At 43.9% G+C, this 26,463-nt stretch overlaps 2 protein-coding genes across 3 annotated transcripts in view; one reads left to right on the top strand and one right to left on the bottom strand.

Annotated features, from left to right (window-relative positions):
* The first annotated feature begins 12,589 nt into the window (after positions 1-12,589).
* Positions 12,590-21,393, top strand: LOC106815012 (SH3 domain-binding protein 5-like). Of its 2 annotated transcripts, XM_014819419.1 has the most exons (7): positions 12,590-12,879; positions 13,317-13,379; positions 13,749-13,877; positions 14,400-14,561; positions 15,134-15,264; positions 16,940-17,005; positions 19,114-21,393. In XM_014819419.1, exons 1-7 carry the CDS (start codon positions 12,736-12,738, stop codon positions 20,636-20,638), a joined length of 2,220 nt encoding a protein of 739 aa, XP_014674905.1. In that variant the 5' UTR covers positions 12,590-12,735; the 3' UTR covers positions 20,639-21,393. The 2 variants fall into 2 exon arrangements, with proteins under 2 accessions (XP_014674905.1, XP_014674906.1); XM_014819420.1 differs by lacking the exon at positions 16,940-17,005.
* A 69-nt stretch (positions 21,394-21,462) lies between these two features.
* Positions 21,463-26,463, bottom strand: part of LOC106815008 (inactive pancreatic lipase-related protein 1-like) — an 11,233-nt gene continuing 6,232 nt past the window's right edge. The window contains exons 8-12 of the mRNA XM_014819417.1: positions 23,754-23,869; positions 23,357-23,492; positions 22,871-22,994; positions 22,120-22,296; positions 21,463-21,720 (exon numbers count right to left, since the gene is read on the bottom strand). Of these exons, the coding sequence (XP_014674903.1) occupies positions 21,639-21,720; positions 22,120-22,296; positions 22,871-22,994; positions 23,357-23,492; positions 23,754-23,869 (635 nt within the window). The 3' untranslated portion in view covers positions 21,463-21,638. The remainder of the gene's footprint in view (positions 21,721-22,119; positions 22,297-22,870; positions 22,995-23,356; positions 23,493-23,753; positions 23,870-26,463) is intronic.

The following is a 26,463-nucleotide window of genomic DNA, read 5'->3' as shown; positions in this document are numbered from 1 at the left end:
CGTGTGTGTGTGTGTGTGCGTGCGCGTGTGTGTGTGTGTGTGTGTGCGTGCGCGTGCGCGTGTGCGTGCCTTATTTTATCAGGCTTGACTCACGGGCTGGCCAGTAATAAATGTTGATCGTTAGATTCTACCGCGTCCTTTCAAATTATCCCGTACATATCTTGTTCCGTAGTAAAAATCCTTTTATGGTCTATGTTCATTGGGCGCATGCTAATGTGGAACGCGGTGAACGTACTCATGCAATGGGAGAAACTAGGGTCCCTAGTATATGTTCGTAGCATGTGTCCCTAGTCCCTGTATATAGGGACCCTAGGAGAAACGAAGGAAGGTTTAATTTCTATCCGTGAACTTGATGCGTATGTATAAATGCGTGATGGAATTATTCTTGTTTAATCATTATTAAAATAGTCACTGATTATTGCGTGAGTGATAGTAATAATTCTAGAATATCTTTACGAAGATATCTCGAAGCGCACACGCGCGCACGCACGCACGCACGCACGCACGAACACACGCACACGGACACCCATGTAGATATTAAAATAAATATCGAAAAATAAATTAAAGTGTTAAATTTTAATCAGTAAGCTTACAAGAGTATCTCTCTTCATCAAGGCTATAAAATGCAAACGGCTAAAATATAAAATGAATATGCCAATTATGCCTTACCATAACGATTATCAAATAAAAACAAACAACCACACTATATATTTAAAAAATGAATATATAAAATACAGAAAAACTGATACAATGCGCGTTACAATAGAGAAAACATGTAACAAATCTAAGAAAACATGTGAAAACAACACAAACGCAAACAAAAATGATACAGAAAGGCTCAATATAATAATATAACATATTATAAACATATATACATATATATATATATGCATATATATATATATATATATATATATCCATACACACACACAACACACACACACACGTAAATTAATTGATGGGCATGTACATATAGGGCACATCGACGTTTCGTGTTTCTCCTTGCTTACAATTATATCACACACGCCTGCGATAACAACCTTATCGCATCACTGATAAGTTTCCCGGATCCGAATAACATATCCGGATCAACACGGATGTAAAAAAAAGTCACATCGTCTAAAAATCCGAAAAACGCGTGTCGTTTATAGAACATCATCCGCGTATTCACCTGCTCCGATTTTTTTCGTCGAAATGTAATATCAACGTTACAGCGGCAATATTTCAGAATGCTTTCTTTTATCATAACATATTATATATGTAATAAACGTATGTGTACAGTCTAATAAGCTTCGTTGGCACTGGTGTCATGACGTTGCAGGGTATAATAACGACAACTACTCTCCAGTATAACGTATATAAACTGAGTTTAGTATATGCAGGGGCGGAAGCCAGATGAGACGGGATACTAGAGAAGCGTTGCTGAAAGAGGTGTTGACCCAAAGTGCTGAGCGCAGATCTGCGCGCCAGTTCGCGGCAAGGCGCGACAGCGACCGCGGAAGCGTCCTACGACAGTATGCAGCGCTGGCAGCTATGGATCCGTGCGCTCAATGCTTAGACCGGCGCACAGCATCCATAGCTGCCAGCGAACAGTCACAATTTTAGTGGGGGACACAGAGGCAGACATTGGGACGTGAACAGTGTTCACTTGTTAAAAACATAATTCTCTCTGTCGTAACCGAGCTGTGTGACACGAAAACAGAAAGACTAACAAATTTCGCGTTCGCGGAACCTTGCCCAGTAATGAAATGGCATGCAAGGACAAAGGCTATATAGACTGGGACTCACTCCACCCGATTACCCATCGAGTGACTAAGCTAAGCCTATGGGCTATAGGCGGCGCGCAGGCCGGCGCACTGCTTTCCAACTCCCGTACGAGCCCTCGCCATTCGGAACGTTGCAAAAACGTTGCAGTGTTGCGGCTGACAGCCATTCCATTACTGGCAAGGTTCGCGAACGCGAGAATTTCGTCAGTCTTTTGTGTGATTTCGCTATGACACACCGTTACGAACAGAGACATTATGTTTTTATAACAAGTGAATACTGTTGTCAAGCAGAACAAAGATGGAAGCTGTTGAATGTGTATTCGTGCTGTGAAAGTTTCAAATGAAGTGAGCGTCGAGCGAATTTTGGCAGCACGCTTCCTACCTGCTATATATAATTAGTTAGCGTGCAACAGTCGCGCCGCGAGAGCAATGGCAGCGCGGCGCGTACGTTGCGACGAGGATTTCGACGGAATTTACAGGAAACTCGCAATAATAGGTCAAGGAGAGTGGGCCTCAGTATAGAAACATGAAGAAGTTGGTAGTAAATAGATTTCGTATTTAGTTAGCATTATATTTTATTATATTATTAGGAGTACTAGTAACACTAACAGGAGTCGTCATTATAATATAGTATTAGTAACTTACTAGTACCGGTAACACAGTTTGTCATTATTAGCTCCTTGTAGTAACTAGTAGTAGTACTAGTACTAGTAGTCCTGGTACTTAGTATACTAGTATGTAGTACTTACTAAATTATTGTAACATGTACTTGTAGTAATAGAAGTATTCGTAGGTGTGGATACAATTCGATGCTCGCATTGGGGGATCGTGTTAGATATCATATATATATAGGTGCCTGTAGAATCACGAGTACGAGGCACATTGGTTTTATTGGGACCATGTTCTCTATCTTGGCGTCCGGGTCGGAGCACTCCGGAATTTCACGTGAATTCTTACGGAACACTTACAGTTTCAAGCTTCCCACTGTTCACAGTTTGAGGCACTTCTGCACCATTGTGAAATCTTTAGTTTGATGAGGAGTGTAACTATGCATAGATACAATAGCAGATAAAGATGACAATGAAACTAACTGTAAACTGGATTCATTACGAATAGCGAAGAACATGTTCTATTGTTCCTCTATATCGGATCTTCTAAGCTCAGCCAGTCAACGCTACGCATCAGCGCTATATATTGTTACAAGGAACAAAAACTCCGTTATTACAGCAAAGAAAGCGCGCCTAATAGCGAACAACAAATTGGGAGCTTTTCTATCCCTCGTGCAATGCGCCAGAAACTGGCGAAGAGAGCGAAAAGCCGGCTTCAAGCTAACCCTAGAAAGGAACTGAGTACTGGCGTTGGAAGAGGGCAGCGAAATTCGCAAGTGCGCCGCGGGGCGGCGTTGAGCGCTTCGCGCGGATATCCGGTGCCAGATCGTCCGAGGGGGTCGAGGGAGTCCGACCCTCCCTTTCTACCACAAAAAAAGAAAAAAAACCACGCACGCACGCACGCACGCCGCGCGCGCGCGCACACACACACACACACACACACACACACACACACACTTCTGCTCATATTGTTTCCATAAAACAATAGTTTAGCGCTAGTTTGTCTGATAAAGATGTACTTATATAATGTAAATTCGTTTATAAAAACTAGAAATGGCCAAAGAGGGATCCGCAGGCGTCCGGGGGACCGATCTGATCAATTTTGGCATTCTAGACATCAAAATTACTGCTCAGGATTTTTAATCTCCCTAACCCTAACAAAGTGCGTTCTCTCCAGCTCTGGTTACCCGCTCTAGTTCTCCGGCCGAATATATATCTATGTCGCCGAATATACGCCGCGCTGTCAGCTTCTCTACATACAATCAGAAGTAGATAATAGGAAATATTAGTTTATCTTCTCTGATACAATGTAATCTCATATGACATAATACATAACATGTGTGTGTGTGTGTGTGTGTGTGTGTGTGTGTGTGTGTGTGTGTGTGTGTGTTGTGCGTGTGTGTGTGTGTGTTCTGTGTGTTCGTGTGTGTGTGTGTGCGTGTGTGTGTGCGCGTGTGTGTGGGTGTGTGTGTGCTGTGTGTGTGCTGGTGTGTGTGTGTGCGTCGCGTGGTGTGGCGCGACACACACACACACACACACACACACACACACACACACACACACACACACACACTCGGTCTCCCTCGTCCTCTCCCAAAGACTTCCCAACGCTAATCAAATTTCCACACCGCAAATATTTTTTTATCCCACAGCAAAAACTCACAACAGAACCCACGCAATCGGCCATGTTGGTTCTGTCCCGCTATACTACGCGGCGTGTTTCGTAATTATACTCTATTCGATAATATATTCATCGATGGCAACTGATCCGACATCAAAGTGCTGTTCCGAAACGACTTTTCGGTGCGTAAGTAGATGCGGTGGGGCTACGTCCGTTGCCTCGCGTCTGCTAATCATATTTTACGCGCGAAATATTTGATTATCGCCCGCGAAAGAGCGGCAAGGCGCATGCGCGTGGGTGCGCTCGTCACGTGATCGCTCGTCGTCGTAGATCACGCGCAAAATGTGAGTGAGGAAAAAACTCTTGCTGGCGGTGAAGTGCGTGTTAATCAAGACAGCGATAGAGGGAGAGAGAGAGAGGGGGAGAGAGAGAGAGAGAGAGGGAGAGGGGGAGACAGAGAGNCTGCAAACACAGCCTATAATTACCGCCTGTAATTGGTTGTCTCTACTAAATGGCTGGTCACATCACAGGCACTTGGAACGTCACAATAAAAAAAAGAAGGTAAATAAACACGAAATGTATTTATTACCAAAGTCTTAATGTTTCTCTACTCTCTTTCACCTATTATTGCCGACAATTTCCTGTAAATGCCGTCCAAATGCTTATCTGCAAACACAGCCTATAATTACCGCCTGTAATTGGTTGTCTCTACTAAATGGCTGGTCACATCACAGGCACTTGGAACGTCACAATAAAAAAAAGAAGGTAAATAAACACGAAATGTATTTACTACCAAAGTCTTAATGTTTCTCTACTCTATTTCGCCTATAATCACGTGTAAATTCCGGTCAAATGCTCATCTGCAACACACAAGTACGCCGCACGCTAGCTGCTGCACACTGACACATAAATACATATATATATATATCAAGAGTGCATAATAGAGATGCATAATATAGATCTCTATTATGCACTCTTGATATATATATGTGTGTTATTATCTACTCTTGATATTTATGTGTCAGTGTGCAGCAGCTAGCGTGCGGCGGCCCGCGTGTGACAGTGTGTTGCAGATGAGCATTTGGACGGCTGCCAGCGGCAACTGTACGCGGGCTATAGTTACTGCTAGTGCTAGGGTCGTTATAGCTCTAGAACTATAGCCCTTCGTTCTGCCACAGGCCTGTGACAGAGCGAAGAGCTATACCACAGGCACTTGGAGCGTTTCAATAAAATATAATGCTAAATAAATACGAAATCTATTTACTACCAAAGTCTTAATGTTTCTATACTCTCTTTCACCTATTGCCGACAATTTACTGCAAATGCCGTCCAAATGCTCATCTGCAACAAACGCTGGCTGCCACTGCACACTGACACATAACTATATCTTTACATATATATTTTAACATAATTTATATTTATGTGTCAGTGTACAGCGGCAGCCAGCGTTCGTTGCAGATGAGCATTTGGATGGCATTTGCAGGAAATTGTCGGCAATAATAGGTGAAAGAGAGTATACAAACATTAAGACTTTGGTAGTAAATAGATTTCGTATTTATTTAGCATTATATTTTATTGAAACGCCCCAAGTGCCTGTGAGCTATACTATAGTTCTAGAGCTAGGGTCGTTAGGACTTCAAATAACACGTATTCACTTACGAATCGTCTTGCCTCGAGTTTTCCCGATTCCCGGCATTTCGTGTGTGCGATCGAGTTCTCGTTATAAACGCCGAGCAGCAACACGCATACAACAACAACGTGCGATAGCAACACTCGTACAACAACGTGCAACAGCAACACGGTATATACAACAACGTGCAACAGCACTGCCCACGACGTCTGTCCAGTAGCTCTCTCTCTCTCTATATATATATATAGACAAACACACGCTCAACGCGTCACTAAGGGAACGCTGCAGCCAGACGCGCTCGTTCACTAGAAGACGTCGTCACACTGCGCGATCACCCGCTACACTGAACGACGGACCCTGCACACACGGGCGAACAATAAATCCGGATCCAGATAACGTGCGCAACTTCTGCGAAGAGCGTCTGCAGCGCGGACGACCGCCCTGCGGCGGCACGACCACGTAACCCGTCGTGCGTGACGCACGCACGCACGCGTGAAGCGGCAAGAGCGCAGGCACTTGGAACGTCTCAATTAAAAAAAAATAATGGAAAATAAAGACGAAAATGTATTTACTACCAAAGTCTTAATGTTTCTCTACTCTATTTCACTTATTATTGCCGATAATTACCCGTAAATGCCGGTCAAATGCTCATCTGCAACACACAAGTACACCGCACGCCCGCCCTGTGCACAAACAACATGAATAAGATAGTTGAATTGAGTTATTCATGAATTCATTCATTCAGTTATTCATGTTGTTTGTGCACAGGGCGGGCGTGCGGTGTACTTGTGTGTTGCAGATGAGCATTTGACCAGCATTTACGGGTAATTATCAGCAATAATAGGCGAAATAGAGTAGAGAAACATTAAGACTTTAATTGGTAGTAAATACATTTCGTGTTTACATTTTATTTTTTTATTGAGATGTTCCAAGTGCCTGTGGGCAAGAGCTTTACTCATTAACCTGACAAGGTATGCGCGCGACTTTCACCGCGGCGACGAGCGACGCACTTCGTGGAAGTGGGTCACGAAGGCTACACGCGCGAAGGTAGGTAGGTAGGTATAGGTATACATGTACGGGTGGCTTGGTGTAGCGCGGGCTGCTGCTGCTGCTGCTGGCTATTCTAGGAGGAGTCTGGTTAATGAGATTCCTTACCGGACACCGGAGGCGTGCGTATATATTATTCTGGCACTTGGGCCGTTTCAAAATTATAAACACGACGGTAAACATAAATGGTAAATAAACACGAAATGTATATACTAACAAAGTCTAAATGTTTCTCTATACTCTCTTTCGCCAATTATTGCCTACTATGCAGGCACTTAGGCCGTTTCAAAATAAAACGTTGGTCAATAAACGCAAGTTGTATTTACTACAAAGGTCCTAGTCTAATGTCTGTGTGCTCTTTATCGGTTAGTAATTTATCGTAACTGCCGTTCAAAGTGAGTTTGTGCACAGCGGCGCGTGCGTGCAGTGAAATTGCGTGTTGCAAAGGAGCATTTGCTCGCTCTTGCAACTAAATAGCCGAAATTCTGAGTACATGGCATCATCTAACTACAGTTAACAGACGGGTATCTTTGCAATGCCCCGTGGCAATAGCAAATGCATGAAGGCATGAGGCATCCACTGTAGTCGCTAGCAATAAGTGGATAGAAAATGATCAAAGAGAATATTTTACGTATCCATGAATCACTCATAATGTGACCAAGTTCACATATATAATATCAAGAGCAGATAAAGAAAGACCTTCTTTATCTACTCCTGATAATATGTATACTAATATCAGGGGGACATGGGTAGAAACCTTTTTTCATGTACCCGGTGGCTTATACCCATACATGTACTACATCCCAACAGGCACACAGCAGTGTGTGTAGCAATAGGTCAATTTGGAAATATTTTTTTCTGCCCCGATGCCTGCTTACCAACGCGAGAGGATCCGGAATTAGACCCACAGACAAACAAATCTATAGTTATACAATACGCATACCACGGTGGGCCCTATTGAATCTGTGCAAATACGGGACTAACCCTGATAGTCAAATACTAAAATCTCAGGTACACTGGGCGGCAAGTCTCTTTACTGTTCTGTTTCTCGTGTAGTTAAAAATCCGAAAAATTTATCGGAATAAGTAAATATATGCCTGCTAAATCGGTTCGTGCACTTGCTACTCTAAAGTTTCAGTCAGAGTCATTATCTTCATTTAAAAACAACAAGCATGTCGATAGAACTCTAGGGTATTATTATTACATGAGAACTCGACCTGCCTTATCAAAAGAATGTCTGTACTGCAAAGGTGCAACGAACGCACCAGATATTGAGCCACAGTAAGTTTATGTATGTACATATGAATCATTGAAATATTGATAGACTCTGATTGTATACTGTCTGGCTTGTTATATATGTGCATGTTTGTAAACTGTCAGCATGACATTATCAGTTACCTATGTAGAAAATTATTCACAGATGATTTACAAACATATTGATGCCTATGTACACACAATTACTGAAATAGAGCCTGGTTAAAAACGACGGAATGTAACACCGTGGGAACGAAATACGGAAATTATTCTGTATTATTATTATTATTATTATCAGGTACATGTTTGATTGCAGGCATAAATATGTCATATAGCCTACTGCTGCTCACGAAGCAGCAGTATAAATGGCTCATATTAGGTCTCATGCTTGTTTAGTGTAGGTGCCTTGCACGCATGAGTTCCACATCCTTGTGTAAAACCGGCTGCGTAATACATTCAGCATGTCGGCGTGCTCAAACAAGAAAGATGGTCAGGGAAAAATTGTGGATTTACTCATGACAGTAGATGACACAATGCTAACAGAGTGTATGCACACATGTACGCACGCACACACGCGCGTGCACGTGCACACGCGCGCACACACACACACACACACGACCACGAGCACACACACACACGCACGTACACACGCACGCACGCACGCATACACAATCTGGAAAAATCCAGCTATAGTATATGTTAAGGAATTATTTCTCATATGGCAGTATATTTATTCGTGGCTAGCCTCTCTAATTCATTCGGGCTATAGCTGCCTGCACTTAATCTGAGCAACTAAGGAAGTCTACAGCTACAATACTTACTGTTGCGTGTGATCCCAGCAGAACTGGAGCTATGGGAAGCACTCTTGAATAATGTGGCTAGGCTCATTTTCCCTAAACAAAGAAACCATCACACCTGCATTAAATTCTAATGATGAACATTGCCACAGGGTGCGAAATTAACGTGAGTCCGGAGTCAAGTACTCCCTCATTTACTGTCGGACTCCCTGATTTGACATATGCAGGAGTCCGTGTGACTCCCTGAAATTCTGCCATACTAACTAGTTCGTTCTGGAGCACGGCCTCGCGGAAAAACTGTATTTGTTCAGCTAATGTCCAAAGAAAATTTGGCAGGCGTGAAACTGCATGAATCTCAAAAATAAGCACATGCGTTATTGTTAATATCTTTAATTTTGAACCTCAGACTGCGGACTCCCTCATTTTACTGCGGACTCCCTCTTTTTGAGGGTAGGGAGTCCGTTGGACTCCCTTGTTCAAAAGTTAATTTCTACCCCTGCTGCCAGCTCTTATCCCTAATTTATTTGGCCCTGCAAATCTCTTTATAAGTTAATTTTACGATTTTGTGTTAAAGTTATTCATGCGGAAATACATTTTTAAAGCAAAATTGTTGCAAAGCCAACATATAATATCAAAAGCCTATAAACAAAGAGCATATCAAGAGTATATATATATATGCATGTATGCTAAATAAATTAGAAGTGCAAGGTATGATTAAAACGTTTAGTGGCAACTGTCACTACTACTGATAGTAGGTATTCTTATCGCAAATATCACTTACAATTTACAAGGTAATATGTACAGTAGAGAAGTTTATAATATAGGAGTTTTACACACAGTCTAGAAGGAAATACCTAAACAACTTAGTTACTAGCTCAGGTCAATTGGAAACAGCAATGATACTACAAACTATGCATCTTGGCACAATGCCATTCCCTAAGGCACCAACGCATCTGACCACTACAGCATGCTTGATTAGTTGGTACGAAAACTTTGTGCCACTTTCCAGAGAGAACTTTCGCTGTAATGGCTTTATGACCATTCCAGTTGAAAATAGGTTTTAGGTCACCACTCTACTTCTAGATGGAATCTACCTGGGTTAAACCTGATGACAATGTTATATGAACACATTTGCTGGTTTTGAAAATGGCTACAATTGATGAGAGATAAAGGTGAATGATGGCAAGAATAGATGTGAATAAAATGCAATAGCACTGCAGTATAATGTCTTTGCTGGTCATGCTCGTATATGTATATATATGCTAGGGTAAGTATATCTGATGCTTACACATGCCACCTATTCACAAGCAGTACTTACATCCCACCGCACAATTAGCACAAACCAACACATTAACTTTGATTGTTATGAGATTGGTGGATTAAATTTTACCGGAATATAGGCATTAGGCTTAGGCGAACAAGCTCATAATATACAGGCTTTTACAGGTAATAACAGTAAAGGATACTAAATTCAAGAGAAAAATGAAAAAATATGCAACACCACTATGCACTTTATGCCAGTGATCATGCAACTAGAAAAAATAAGTATTTATCTCACAATCAGTGAACTTTTAAAATACTACAAAGCTAGCATTGCCAATGTTTGCTCTTCAGATAGCATTAGGCCAAAACAAAATATGTGTGGTTACCGTTTCATGCCGAAAAAAATAGGGTAGGTAGGTAGGGAAAACATTTTATTTTATTGAAAGAAAATTTATTTATTTATTTACTTTAAAGAAAATTGACAATAAATCGTTTAGGGTCGCTGGGAATAAATAGAGTCGGTCGGGAAACGGTAACCACACCTATATTTTGTTTTGGCCTTAGCTACCTGCATGGTTGTAAAATGTTGAAGAAGAGGGAGAGGCTACATATTTTCTTATCAACAAGCTTTATAGGTATCAAATGGGAATTTGTGATGCCAGTACAATACTTCAAGATATATACAGTGTGAAATAACTTAGAAGTTAGATCAGGTTCAATACAATAGAAAGACAACTTTCAACAAAAAGAATGTCATGGTTAATAATAAAACTTGGGGGCACTCCCTATATATTGCATGGTAGGTATGCGCCACGGTTATGACACCCCTTTTCACCTCAAAATTTCCACACTGGAGAGTCCGAGACCCTTCTGTTCACATATTTCCCGTCCCGGAGCATAGTTCCTACTTTTTTCGAGAGTCCGAGACCCTTCTGTTCACATATTTCCCGTCCCGGAGCATAGTTCCTACTTTTTTCAGCACATTCCAGAGATCCCCCTTTTCACATATTTCCCGTCCCGGCGAATAGGTCCTACTTTTTTCCGCACTCCGAGACCCTTCTGTTCACATATTTCCCGTCCCGGAGCATAGCGCACGTTCCAGAGATCCCCCTCTCATTAGCTCTAGAACTATAGCCCTGTGGCAGAGCGAAGGGCTTGCTATCCTCTCGCAAACATGTCCAGTTCCGGAGTATCATGCTTTCCAGCCAAAACTAGGTTCCGGAGACCCCCATTTGAAGCTGCGCTGAGTAATTAGTACGAGAGCCCAAATTCCATGTCTCAAAGTCGCACACTACTACGCGATATTTTTAGTGTCATTAGCTGTGTCACCGGGAATAAAAATCTACCAATGCGCCCCTAGCTCTAGTACCTATAGCCCGCGATACACGTTGCCGCAGCTGCAACATGCCCCATGCCATGGGATAATATGTATCGGGAAAAACCAATAGATAATTGTAAAACACGAGCCTACCAACTTTTATAGGTAGCTGGAGGTGCAAGGCGTTCGCACACTAACACCGTACGAAATCGACCAACTCGGCAGAAATGCTTGGTTCCGGTGCATCAACCAGGAATAATAGATGCCGAAAAGAACTGGTCGTGTTAGAATTGGATAATATAGTACTCCGGCACATAGTATACATGAAACAGCATATTCACAACTATTCTGCCTTATAAGCACCATTTGTAAATACAAAACTGACACAATTGTCACAATGTGCAGTAGTAGATGCAGCAGACAAACCTTCCGGCAGACCGAAGTGTCCCGCCGCTACTGTACGTATAGTGTATTCTCCGCTGTAACCGCCGCCGTCGTCCCGGGCCAACCACAACCCATAACCCTAACCCTTATTTCTGGTGTTGGACTTTGGTTTTATGGTTTGTTGATGGTTTGACGCAGCGGCATACGTCCTTGCCGGGGAAATAATCACTTCGTAAAACAATACCTGTCAGTGTCAGGCCTACTACGTACGGCCACTAGTGGTTTTCCTCAGTTACTAGCCCGATGGTCTAGTGAAATAAAAAGTTAATGTTGAACCCTGAGATGGTTTGTTTAATGACGACTATGGCATGTAGACCAATAATGAATAAATTGTGCCCTAAGAATTGTTTAATATATTCTGATGTTATTTTAGGATAAATAACATCAGAATATAACAATTTGTAGGGCACAATTTATTGGTCTAATGGCATGCAGAATCCTGGCTACGGTAACAGAGGCAGTTACAAGTAAAGGTAACAGTATTCACCCAGCTCTCTATAGTGTCTTAGCTAGAATTCGGCATGAAGCACGATCAATCGATGTGGGATCATTGCCTGGACTCTTGAGTTACGAAAATAAACAAATCACAGTCACACTCGCAACACTTCTAATATTGTTGTCTAGGTTACGACACAGGTTGCAACCTTGGAGAGATGATATAATTTGTATAATGAACACTCTATTAGGCACTTAATTAATAGGGAATGCTTCACTAATCTAATAGCGTTATTAATTAGAATACTAACTTACCAATTATTTCAGCAACTCCCTCCACCAGTCGCCTTGCCCGTTGGGAGCGCCCCCTTTTGAGCGTAATTTAATAATAAACTATAAACGAGCATCAACGGGGATTTTCACAGTCGTATAAAAAAGTTTACGAGTAACTTATGAACGTGAAACTGAACTTGAAAACTCTACTAGTAGACTACACGATGCAAAGTATTAAGATTTCAGGCGCTATAATAACATTTTAGACGACCTTTCTGAATGGTTAGAATCACATACTTGACTTCGAGTTTCCCTGTTGGCTCTCATTATGGTGAGATGGCAGCAGCTATTCCAGTTGCTGTTGCGAGGTCTCCCTCAAAGTTTGATGATTATAGCGACGATGCAGTAGACCCCCGGGTAAAGGTGAGAGTAAAATGATGTTCGTTATACTTTCTAGTATATAGCACATGTAAAGCACAAGCAAATCGTTTCCGGTTACGCATGTTTTAGCGCTGTTCAGTCGATGTGCTATTCACTGCCACTGGGCTCCAGTTGCATTTGCCACGAACATGTCTTTGGCTGAGTGCGTTATCTTATCACGGCTAGTTTAGGGGCCTATACTCTATAGCTCCAAGAAATGGTATTGCTAGAGTTAGAATGTATAGACAATCCGTCGCACAGCCTGGTCGGGCTAGGCTAGCGTAGAGTCTGGTCGTGCTACGGGTGTTTGTGGTTACACACGTGGCACAGGTCACACAGTTCATGATGACTGGCATTGATTTATGATTTTCGATTTGGATTTCGGTAGACTTTGTTGTTCTTTACTAGTAAACACTGTGCGCTATTCACTTCAAATCTAGGAGGAACTGGAGAAGCTAAATGAGGCGACAGATGCCATCAATAAACTTGAGGTGGAGCTCGATGTAAGTGATACCGGTATATTACTATTAGCTCTCTGTCTTTTGTTTAATCTTGCTTATATTTCATTTCCAACATGATCGGTGATTAATCTGAAACTGCGAAAGCCATATTTAGTACCTAATGGGGGCCGGGGAAATGTGGTGGGAGATGAAAGTGGGACTGGGAGCAATTCTACTGGGCCCTTTTCTGCATGTAAAGTGTCAGTCAAATATCTTTGTACCCCTTCCATTGTAATGATTTCTTTCCTAGGCCTATATCAAATCTTTTTTTAGCAGTGGAGTTCTTGCACATCCCACGGCTACCCCTTGTTTGAAGTAGGATCTTTGTTTGAGTTTATGATTGTCTAATCTTCTAACATTTGGTGTGTGCAGGAGGCCAGAGCTGTGTTTCGTCAGGTTCTCACCGAGTCTACCCAACGGCTGAATATACTTGCCAAGAAGCTGGGAAGCTGCATCGAGAAAGGGCGTCCGTACTACGATGCGCGGCTGAAGGCGCGGCAGGTGTGTGTGTGTGGGCGAGTGAACACGCGTGTGTGCGCGTGTGACTACCACGAGCGCATGCAAACCCCCATCCCGTTTCAGTTGTGAGTTGAGGAACCACGGGCACATATGACCTAACCACGTACCCCCTTCCCCTCTTGTCTTGCTATGTCGATTCTGGGTCGCGAGATTGTACTTACGCAGTGTCTACACGTGACGTCTATCACTCGTGACTCTACAACGAGTGCTCACAAACCGCCGTCCCGTGTCAGTTGTGAGTTGAGGAATGTAGCCTGACGTAACACGGGCACAAGCGATCTAACCACGTACCATTTCCCCTACCTTGTGTCTCACTATGTCAATTCTGGGTCGCGAGACAACAGTACTACTGCCCCCGTGTCTCGCTATGTCGATGCTGGGTCGCGAGACTCAGGTACTCGCGCCGTCTCCGTACGATCCCCAGGTCCCTTCCCCTCGTGCCTCGCTATGTCGATGCTGAGTCGCGAGACTCAGGTACTCACACATTCTTCGTACGATCCCCAGGCTCAGGTCGAGACGCAAAAGGCGGCTGTCAAGTTTGAGCGCGCGAACAGCATGCACCGCGCCGCTGTCGAGATGGTGAATCTCGCGGAGCAGGGACTCGTCCGTCATGGCGGCAATTTCGACCCCACCTGGCAGGAGATGCTAAACCACGCCACACTGAAGGTGACGATGACGCGTGTGTGATGGTGATGGTTGTCGCGGCAATGATCGCGCGATGGCGGATGGTTGTCGTGGCAATGACCTCACGATGGCAGACGGTCGTCGCGGCAACGCTCGCTTGGTGGTGGATGGCTGTCGCGGCAATGAGCACGCAATGGCGGACTGTTGTCACGGCAACGATCGCGCAGTGGCGGACGGTTGTCGCAGCAACGGTCTCGCCTTACGTCATCTGTCGCGCATCACCGCCTCGAAACGGGACAGCGTCGGTGACAGTGTATATCGCCACGAAGCGTTAATGTTAGTCGCTACGTGGTGACATGACACAATGACGTTAGCAACAATCGTTGGTGACGTTGTTTGTAAGCGTGCGAGGTCTGATCGTTGGTCGTTGTGTGGCAATGCAATTACGTTAGCAACCGTCGGTCGCGAAATTATTTGTAAACCTGCATGGCCTGATCATCAGTCGTTGCATGGAAACACGACACAATTACGTTAGCTGCGGTTAGCACACAAGCACGTTATCAAACCATCGTCGGCACCGTCGGTCCGTAACGTGCGAGGTGTGGTCGTTGCAGGTGAACCAGGCAGAAGTTGATAAGATAAGCAGTGCGAGCGAGCACAGGTGCAAGTCGCACGCGTACAACGACGCCGAGCAGAACGTCAAGGAGCTGCAGCGGGAGTTGAAGCGATCGATTGCCAAGTCCAGGTGCGTCGCTCGCCCTCTTCTGCGCATTCTCGTCTAGGGCTGTGGCTGTAGATGGTTGTGTTTGTAGAGAAGAAATCCCCCTCTCTCCCGGAGCTAGGTCAGTGCGTTTGTATCACTAGAATTCGCTAGTATTTTGTTAGTTGTAGATGGGACTTTTAAAAAGAAATCGTGCAGCATGAGTCGAGCTGTGGCCGTATAAAAAATTTTCCTCCATGCTTTCCATTTCATGAATTATGAGATCAATGCTGCTATCATCTAGCATTGAAAGCATCCCTGGTGTTCTAGTGTGTCAGTTGATATAGCAATAACTAGTCAAGCATAGAAGAAGGCGGGGGAGTTTATGGAGAGCAGGATATATATGAGAAATTTAGAGGAGGGGAAAAAAAAGTAGAGCTATAGTAGATGATCACAGTGCCATATTGGAACATTTGAAAGCATCAATGTTGGAAAGCTTCAGGGATTCGTGGACGACGTACTGCACGTATTACGTACGCGCAGGCAGGTGCTCCTCATTTATTTCTCATGCAGAATGTGCATGGAGTTGATTTTTCATCGTGGTTGCATTTTCCGCAGCATGCAAACATAGAATGGATTCACTGAGTAGTATTGCAGTAGATGATGTTGTTAGCATGGCATATATTCAATGCAGTAGTTGTCAGTCAGAAACTAAATAGAAACAGGAGTAGAATTTCACTTCGAACTAATATCGAGATGGTTCATGGTTTATGCTGGTTGAAGAGAATAATATCTAGATGCCTTTTATGAGAACAGTCCAGCTGATTATTTCTGTCTCTTGAATGTGATAATGCCGTTCAATAATGCTAGTTTAGAGCACCAGTAGATAGATAAGCTGTAGTACCCACATATAGAAATGCATGTGAGGTGGATCTTTTGATACGGATCACACCAACTAGTGCATGTAATACATTGCTTCTAGTGTTTCATTTTTTTTAAATTATACAATCATGTATATATATATATATATATGTGTCACTGTGTGTTAGATGGTGCCTAGATGGCATATAAGGCAGTGACAAGAGATCTCCAACGTCGTCGGTCCGCTGCTACTGACCTCAGCGTGTCCCATATATATATAATATATATATATATATATATATATATATATAATATATATATATATATATATATATATATATAATATATATATATATATATATATATATATATATATATATAATATATATCATACATTCACAGCATTGTTTATTACTTACATCATCATTGCTGCTGAGGAACATCTATTGTAGTAATTTGTAGTGTAGTTACAGTAGAGTGGTAGCCTACCTGCTCACTTCATGATACCGTGTGAGTCTTCTCATATAACACACTAAAACTGCCCGTGAAACTGCATCAAAATTTACCCGTATATTTTCATGGCACTCATTTGCACTGATATCACTCATTGTATTTACGGTGTGTGAATAGAACCTTGTCATTTGAGGGGCAAATTCGGACATGGCAGGCATAATGATTAACATAGCAATGTAACAAATTGTAATTAATGAGTGAAACTTTTATTGTCAAGAAATTCATTGTTGATCAGTGTTGCAGTTGTCTGAGACGAAACTTTGATCTGCTACCATATTCTGTGTGTGACTTGACTAATCGCATGCAAAAGTGTAACTGTCTACATTGTTTTCATTTTATTCTTTAGTTTATCCACGCGCCGAAGCTTGTTGCAACTAAATAACTTAGCCAACTTGCACCGGTTACAATTGCTGTAAGTAGACTCTCGGTAACCATAAGCACCTATGCCCTATTCTCACTGGGAACTATTTTACACACTCTGAGTACTTTGGGTATCAGTGGTGACTGTAGGCATGCATGTTTCTGTAGTTTGATGGATTGGACTTGCACTGCATGCGTGGCACACGTAGCTCATAGGTTATGCGAGAGTACACTTTACTTGATGAATGTTGATAAGGTCACCACGCTTCATCTTCCATGTATAATTCAGGAACTCTTAGTTGAGAGTTGCACAAGGAATGACACCTGCATGTATCTACAAAAGTAACTGGTAGAGTTTGCGTGTAAGATGATTTGCTGTAAGCTATTTCACACTAGTCACTTATTTCATTTAGCACTGTCTAGTAGCCGAGGTTCTATCAGTGTAATAAGAAAATAATAATAATAATCACAGAAAGGTAATAAAGTGTCCAGTGAGATTAGTAGAGTAGTAGTGAGAGTAAAGTATCCCGAGTTAGTTATTGTCTATTCGAATTGAATGTGGCGTCTTCAGCAAATCACTACATCTGACACCATAGTAATCAGAATGGCAGTAAAAGTTCCACGCATTGTCTTGCTTCTGCGTCAGTCCGCTCTGTTTTCTGCGATTTGACTCTTGGCATTAGTAAGATGTATTTCGTATCATCTAACCCATGCATTGGTGCAATGTAGTTTTTGTCGTCCACCTTCTGCGTTAATACAGCATAGTTTGTCACATCTTAACTTTTCTTAACTTCTTTTCACATCGATGCTCTCCTGTCTGCTTCGTGTTGAACATGGCTGTATTCTTGCATGCCCCTTTAATTGATTCTAGCTCCTGGTTGGTTGCATTTGGAGCAGCAAGCGCCCTTAACATATGTTTGAGGTTCATTGAAAAGGAAGATGCATTTTAAGACATATGATATTACATTTGATTCTCCTATAGTGCATCTTCTGAACTAGCTCATCATAATGTGTAGAATGGTTCAGATGATTCGTATTTATAATGATAATTCACTCCACCCCGCCCAAATGGTAGATTTTGTTAGAATAACACATTAGCCGCAATTAGGTTGTAGTGTAGTAGAAGTAGGGTAGTAGCAGTAATAATAATAGTAGTAGTAGTATGTGTGCATTCCTGTTTTAGTGAATGTCATTATGTCAGGCACATCCCCATACACAGCTTGCTCCTCTAGTGCTTAATTTTATGTTGTCTCATGTGCATGGGTGGATGCGGCAAATGTCTTAAACATGTAATTACATTGCAGCTGTAACAAGCTTTGGCGTGTGTTTTGTGCTAACCATTGCAGGCTTGTGCACTTGCGCGCGACCACGTTGTTTGTCTTTATTAGGCACGCCCTATTAGTTCGGCATGTTAGTTCACTAATAGTTCACTATTAGTCGAGCGTATTCGAGAGCTGGTCGAGTGTGTCTATGCATTAGCTGTTCACTTGCTTTGCCCCTGCAAGTTCTGCTAACCCGGACGTGTCTACGCATCCTTTTGGTCTCTCGTCTCTCCACAGCAAGGCTTTCCTAATCCCAGCATGTCTGCTTCCTCTGATCTCTTGCTTCTCCCCTGCAATCCTTACCAACTCTAGTACGACCATGCATCCACTGATTCCTTACTTTGCCCGCAATCCTTACTAACTCTGGCACGTCCATGCATTCACTGATTCCTCACTTCCCTCGTGCAATCCTGCTAATTTGAACAATATTACAGTCTATTTCGAACTATTCTAACTTGAAAATGCTGATCCATGCATCCTTTGATCACTCCCTTCTCTCGTGCAAGTCATATTAACCCAGGTCTGTCTATGCATTTTCTCGCTTCTCCCCCACAATCCTTACTAACTCTAGCACGTCCATGCATCTCTTAATGTCTCGCCACTCTATACAACAAGTCCTGCTAACTCTAGCACGTCCATGCATCTACTGATCTCTCGCTCTCGCTCGCCCCCGCAAGCCGTACTTTTGAGATGAAGGCGAGCATGAACCTTTGTTCGCAGTCTGTACTAGCATGTCCATGCACCCACTAATTCCTCACTTCTGCCCCGCAGTCTGTACTGACTAGCGCGTCCATGCATCCACTAATCTCTCTCTCTCTCTCTGCCTCCGCGCCCGCAGGCCGTACTTTGAGATGAAGGCGAGCTTCAACAAGCTGCTGGAGGAGCAGCGTAACCGCGTGCGCGCCGTCGAGGCGAACGTCGCCGTCGTCAAGCAGCAGTACGCCGGCGCCCTTCACAGCCTCGAGGACATCAGCGAGGCGATCCACGAGCGACGCAAGCGACGCGACGACGTCGCCGCGCTCGGCGAACGCAGCGCCGGCGTCGGCTCCGAGACGCCGCCGCCGGCGCCCTCTGTCGAGGCGGCCGCGGCGACGGTGGCGCCCTCTGTCGCGGCGGAGACCACGCCCGGGTCGTCGCCCGAGGACGTGTTCGTGGCGGACGGCGACGACAAAGACGCGGGGTCGGCACCGAGGTCGCGGGAGGTGACGAGCGCCGATTCCACGCCGGGGTTGCCGGCGGGGTCAGGGTTTGTGCCGGGGTCGCCGGCGGGGTCAGGGTTTGTGCCGGGGTCGCCCGCGGGGTCAGGGTTCGCGCCGGGGTTGCCGGCGGGGTCAGGGTTTGTGCCGGGGTCGCCCGTGGGGTCAGGGTTTGCGCCGGGGTTGCCGGCGGCGGCTACAGAGCGGGGCTCCGGATGGGCGTCGACGCCAAAGTCGGGCGATAGGTCGCACACGCGGTCGGAGTCTCACTCTCCGACGCCGGCCGACGCTTCCAGTGGCTCCCCCTTGCGGCAGGCGTCCGCGTCGGCCGTACTCGAGAGCTCGACCTCCAGCTGCGACTTGTCGGGCGTCAGCGAGCGCAGCCGCCGCCGCTCGACGGTGACCTTTGACATTCGCACCGACCTGCGCAACATCCGGCAGGAGCTCGCCGATCTCGAGGAGGAGCTGTATCCCACCAGGGGGCGCCGGCGCGCGGTGAGCGTCTTCTGGGAGCCGAGCGAGCGGGTACCACCGGCGGCCGGGCAGAGGCTGCTGAGGCGGCGCGACACGATGACGAGTCCCGAGGAGGTGGCGCGCGAGCGAAGCCGGGAGGATGCGGCGGCCGTCGCCGCGGGATACGCGTCGCCATCGGGGTTGTCGCTGAACGCGCAGCTGCTCGAGGCGTGTGCGATCTCGGAGGCTGCGTGCGCGGGAGTCGCCGAGACGACGAGCGACTTCATGAAGCTGCCGCGATTCGTCGGCCGGCAGTCGTTGTCGGCGGAAAAGCTCAAAGGCTCGAAGGCTCACGGCCTCCTGCTGCGTCTCGCCTCCGACCCGGGCCAACCGGCCGCCTTCACCACGGACCACGCAAGATTACCGCCGGCCCGCGTCTCCGTTGTCGCGGCAACGAGCGATCGCCCGTCGTGCGACGGCAGGCGTCCCAGGGACGCGTCGACGACGGCGGCCGGGGACCGACACGAGAAGACGCTCACTTGTTCTGCGCCGCGGGAGGCGACTTCTGCCGTCGACGCGTCGAAGGGAAGGCGGAGCACGAGTGCGCCCCCTGGTGAGGAGAGCGAGCATGTTCAGCTGAGCGACAGAGTCACTTCTGATTGTGCGAGCGTAGCTAGCTGTGATGTTCTAGATGACCACCAGGTGGAGCATTGAGCTCGAGTAGCGGGTAAATGAAGCACTTTCTCATATACAGTCAAACCTCGGTTATCCGAACATCAATTATCCGAATTTTGGATTATCCGAACAAGATCTCAAGGTCCTGTGAATATTTAATAAGCCACTAGACCATCAGTTATCCGAACAATCGGTTATCCAAACAAAATAGTCCCCACCCATCTCGTTCGGATAGAGGTTTGACTGTACAGAGATTGGAAGTTAAGTGTAGTGATGTGCCTACAGCTTGCCACATGTCATTAACCTGTGAAGTGTCCACAATCAAAATTTATACGCGTGCGTTTTAGCGTGAATAGTTGTTTTAAACTGCAAGGACGCGTGGAAACGTTAAGATGTGTTATGAGATTTTTATTCGGTTTTATTTATAGTTTATATTGCTAAAAGTTATGAAATGGTCTATTGTGTTGCACCTGGTGGAAAAGCATTACTGAAAACATATATTAATTATATATTCTTTTTTTCAATTTTGGTTTATAAAGGTGTGAATGCACAATTTGCTTTGGTGATATATATATATTATAAATTTAATTTGTCACAGCTGTCACTCAATTCCTAGCATAATATCATATTTTACCCACCGTAACAATGGAATGTTGATATTTCCAATCTGAAGATATATTGATGATAAATTTTATTATGTGAATTTGCATAAAGATGTAATAATTATTTGTGAAGAACACATTATCTGCGAGAATCTGGGCAACCTGTTATGATAAATAAATAATTACAAAACACGTTCTTTTTTCTATGTTATTTAATTTATTTTATTCATTATATTTTTTAATTGAGCTAATTGTGTTTCATTGTTACTCATTGGACTTCATTTAATACATTGAAATTTATAATACAATTTCCAGATTACAGTTATTGATTACGAAGCAAAAATCCCACAGTTTGGAGTTCACTATGACAAATATACATAGATCACACTCGAAACAAATCTAGGCAATACTGCCACAAAAAAGTCGCGGAATGCTCGCTACGCTGCACATTCCAAACTTGGAGCGAAGTTGTAATTCTTGACTGATTGATACTTGGATCCATTTAGACAAAATCTGGACCTGAAAGAAATGATACATAATTACATGTGTAGCATATATGTTACCTGCATACGCGAAAGCCATTCATCTTATAATATGGCAGCACATTATTTATGTCGCTGCTATCTTCCCTGTTTGTGCCACTGCATCCCTTTACAATTGCGTAAATTAACGACGTGTCCTTTTCCATAATTTCTCATTAGGTTGGTAAGTGTGCAACGTTTATTGAACAGGGTGTGGTAGCACACCGTTCGCCCTAACTGCGATTTGTTACGATCGAGTGAGTAAAAGTACGAGGCAATTTATTGCTTCCTTGATGTGTGTCCATACCACTGTGGCAAACACGCACGAAACCGTCTGGCAACGAAGAAAGAAGTAGCAATTAAGCAAAGGCGGACAGTAGAATTTTTCAATGCTTACATGGTGTTGCTGTCGGTGGAGGTCACCTTGATGGTGTCGATGTGCAGGTACTTCTTGCCTATCCAGTTCGACGACTCCCATCGGAACTCTAACTGATTGAGTGCTTTCCAGTCCCTGTCCGTCTGCACCAGATATCTGTGCGTCTTTCCAGGAGTGAGCAAGTCGTAGCTTCCGACCCTGTACACGCGTTTGGAACGTCTGAGATTGAACACTTCTGATCTCAATGACGCTTAACCAATAGCGACAAATTGGCGCGTGATTGGCATGTCCTGGTTTACAGGGGTACGGAAATGGTAACTATTATTGGCAACCTCTAATGGTTACAAATTCGTCCTTCACTTCGGCGCTGGTCAATATCTGCGTGTAAAATAGCGGAGAGCCACGGCAAGTAATTCTATTGCTATCAGCTCTAGCCTGAAATCAATTTCTGCATGTTAATTAGTGGGGGCTACGGGAAGTAATTTTCTTAATTGCTAATAACTTTTGCCCGTGATCAATTCCTACTTATAAAATAGTTGGGGAGTGGGGAGCTACGGGAAGTAATTATCTTTCGTTACTAATATCCAATTCTGATAATAGATAGACCTAATTATAATCAATTCTACGTGTAAAATGGCGGAGGGCTAAGGGAAGTAGTTTCATTGCTAATAATTATTTGATTGATAATAACTCTTGCCTATGATCAATTACAATCTATACAATGGTGGATGGCTACCGTGAGTAATTCTCTTTCACTACAATTAACCCTTGCCTGTGATCGCCGAGGCCGTATTCCTCCGAGCTGCCGAGCTCATTTGTCACTCGCACGTACATGCGGCCCTCCTCTGGAATCGGGTTGTTTGATGCGATCGCCACCTCAAACTGAAGGTGATACACTGCGGAAGGAGATAGTTGTACGAGATCCTCAATCAACCAGAAAATTTCAACATGTGCGCGTTTCAATTGCGTGTATTATTTCAATATTGATCACTTATCGTATCAAGAGCGTTATCTTTCGTTGCCGCGTAGGCCTATTTCCATTAGCATTTGTTAACCAGTTGTTATTTCAATATTGATCACGTATCGTGGCAAGAGCGTTATCTTTCTTCGCCGTGTATTTCCATTAACATTTATGAACCAGTTGTTATTTCAATATTAATCAATATCGTGGCAAGAGCGTTATCTTTCTTCGCCGTGTATCTCCGTTAACATTGATTAACCAGTAGGAAGGTATTCGGCGTTCCTGTGCTTGACTCACAACAGAATGGGTTCTTGTCGCCTGTCGTGATGAACATGGCAACGTTCTTTCGCCCGCTGAGCAAGGACTTCGAGTCAACGGCGTGCATTCCAATCCGCGCACTCGTCTTCGGGTTGCTCGTATCGCATTCCCCAGCCTTATATTGACACCAGTATAATACACAAGGTCAGTGACACTCTTCCGCCTAGTTACGACAGTGTTTCTTAACGCTAGTATGAATGCAAAACACATAAATGATAAAAACAATAATGAAATGAAATAATCGCTTGACGATAGTCGTGGTTTAGCCGCAAGTATGATAAGAATCAGTGTTGTGCATCTACACTAGAAACGTTTGTACTGCCATGCGATGGGCAAAATTAATAATACAAGTGGCTGATGTTCTCGCTATGTTCACCTCTAGCTGCTCCTGGCTTTCGCACTCAAACGCCCTGTAGGGACATGTGCTGCGTATAGAGTCAATGAACAGATCGTGAGCGCGCCTGTGGTTACAGTGCACGTACTCGTTCCAGCCTGTGCAAGAAACGAAATAAGATTTTAGAGGTTTACTGATGGAATGTTATCATTTAAATCTATGCTAGAAAAACTCTTCGTTTCAACTGCATAATATAGTATGCTGCGAGAAAGAGAGAGAGAGAGAGAACGCGGTGGGAGCCCGAGGAAAGGCGACAGAGAAGATAGCTGAGGGCGTTATAGAAGGAGAAGGGAGCTGAGCGAGGGAGAAAGGAGGCAATGGAAAGGACGGGAGGGGATAAAGTAGGAGTTTTGCACCCTACAGGATAGGGCGCTCTCCTAAGTATAAACACCGGTCTACTGCATGATAGGAATTTATTACATAAATCTATACTCAGATAGCCCCTAACCATATTAAATACATATTCATGACAAAATATAACTCCTCTGGTGAGATATTGCAGTACGGTCTTATGAAAACTGCATAATATAGCTTGCTAAGAGAGAGGGTGGGAGACTGAGGAAATGCGACAGAGAAGATAGCTGAGGGCGGTGGAAGAAGAATGAGGCTGAGCGAGGGAAAAGGGAGCCAATGAGAAGGATGGGAGGGGATGAGTTTTGCACCCTACATACTAGGGCGCTTTCCTGATTATTAACACAGGTATACTGATAAGAATTTATTGCATAAATCCATACTCAGATAGCCCCTGACCATATTAAATGCATATTAGTCACAAAATATAACTCCTCTGGTAAGATATTGCGCATGCGCCAATACACTAACGTAGCCAGATTGTGTACTGACTGGTATATGCAACCGGCACCCTGCAGGCTAGGGCGCTTTCCTGATTATTAACACAGGTTTACCGATAAGAATTTATTACATAAAACTATACTCAGATAGCCCCTAACTATATTAAATGCATATTAATCACAAAATATAACTTCTCTGGTAAGATATTGCGCATGCGCTAATACACTAACGTAGCCAGATTGTGTACTGACTGGTATATGCAGCGAACACCTTACGTGAAAATTCTTCTTTCCATTTTCTAAGAGAGGTCTACAGATAGAATATTATGATAAATATCTATGCTAGAATACCTTCTATCCATTTTAAATGCATAATTTTCGCAAAATATTCTTCTTCTCGGGAGATATTGCTCATGAACGAGCACCGTTTCAGGCCTTCAGGACGGACTGAAGAAAACTGCATAATATAGCTTGCTAACAGAGAGAAGTGGGAGACTGAGGAAATGCGGCAAGAAAGATAGCTGAAGGGCGGTAGATAACAAAACAGGCTGAGCGAGGATCATGGGAGGTCAAGGGGAAGGACAGGGGTGGGTCAAGTAGCAGTTTTGCACCCTACAAGTAAGGGCGCTCTCCTAATTATAAACACAGATCTACTGATAAAAATTAATTACATAAATCTATGCTGAGATACCCCCTAACCATATTAAATGTATATTCTTCACAAAATATCATTCTTCTGGTGAGATATTTCGCATGCGCTTACATACTAACGTAGCCAGATTGTGAACTGACTGGTATATGCAGCGGGCACCTTACATGCAAGATCTTCGTCCTATTTCTTAAGAGAGGTCTACTGATAAAATGTTATCATATAAATCTATGCTAGAATAGCTCTTCTCGATATTAAATGTAAATGTTTCGCAAAATTTTATTCTTCTCGGAAGATATTGCGCATGCGCGAGCGCCGTTTCAGCAGTGCAGTACGGACTGAAGGCAAGTGCATAATATAGGTTGCTAAGGGAGAGAGTGGTGGGAGACTGAGGAAAGGCGGCAGCGAAGATAGCTGAGGGGCGGTAGAAGGACGGGAGTGGATGAAGTAGCAGTTTTGCACCCTACAAGCTAGGGCGCTCTCCTAATTATAAACACAGATCTACTGATAAAAATTAATTACATAAATCTATGCTGAGATACCCCCTAACCATATTAAATGTATATTCTTCACAAAATATAATTCTTCTGGTGAGATATTTCGCATGCGCTTACATACTAACGTAGCCAGATTGTGAACTGACTGGCATATGCAGCCGGCACCCTACAGGCTAGGGCGCTTTCCTGATTATTAACACAGGTTTACTGATAGAAATTTATTACATAAATCTATACTCAGATAGCCCCTAACCATATTAAATGCATATTAGTCACAAAATATAATTCCTCTGATGAGATATTGCGCATGCGCTAATACACTAACCTAGCCAGATTGTGTACTGATTGGTATATGCAGCGGACACCTTACGTGCAAGTTCTTCTTTCCCTTTCTGAAAGGTCTACTGATGGAATATTATGATAAATATCTATGCTAGAATACCTTCTCTCCATTTTAAATGCATAATTTTCACAAAACATTCTTCTTCTCGGGAGATATTGCGCATAAACGAGCACCGTTTCAGGCGTGCAGGACGGACTGATGAAAACTGCACAATATAGCTTGCTGACAAAGAGGGGGGGCGGTAGATAAAAAAAACAGGCTGAGTGAGGATCATGGGAGGTCAAGGGGAAGGACAGGGGTGGGTCAAGTAGCGGGTTTGCACTCTACAAGCAAGGGCGCTCTCCTAATTATAAATACAGATATATTGATAAAAATTAATTACATAAATCTATTCTGAGATACCCCCTAACCA

The sequence above is a fragment of the Priapulus caudatus genome, unplaced genomic scaffold, assembly GCF_000485595.1.
Source record: "Priapulus caudatus unplaced genomic scaffold, Priapulus_caudatus-5.0.1 Scaffold1021, whole genome shotgun sequence".
Lineage (NCBI taxonomy): Eukaryota > Metazoa > Priapulida > Priapulimorpha > Priapulimorphida > Priapulidae > Priapulus > Priapulus caudatus.
Note: the sequence above shows the minus strand (reverse complement) of the source record. Positions and strands in the feature narration are given on the sequence as shown.

Excerpts from the sequence above, each read along its gene's own strand:
- LOC106815012 (XM_014819419.1), top strand. The coding sequence starts at position 12,736 with ATGGTTAGAATCACATACTTGACTTCGAGTTTCCCTGTTGGCTCTCAT. Across the intron at positions 14,562-15,133 it reads TAAACCACGCCACACTGAAG|GTGAACCAGGCAGAAGTTGA; the intron begins GTGACGATGACG and ends TGGTCGTTGCAG. Across the intron at positions 15,265-16,939 it reads CGATCGATTGCCAAGTCCAG|TTTATCCACGCGCCGAAGCT; the intron begins GTGCGTCGCTCG and ends TTTATTCTTTAG.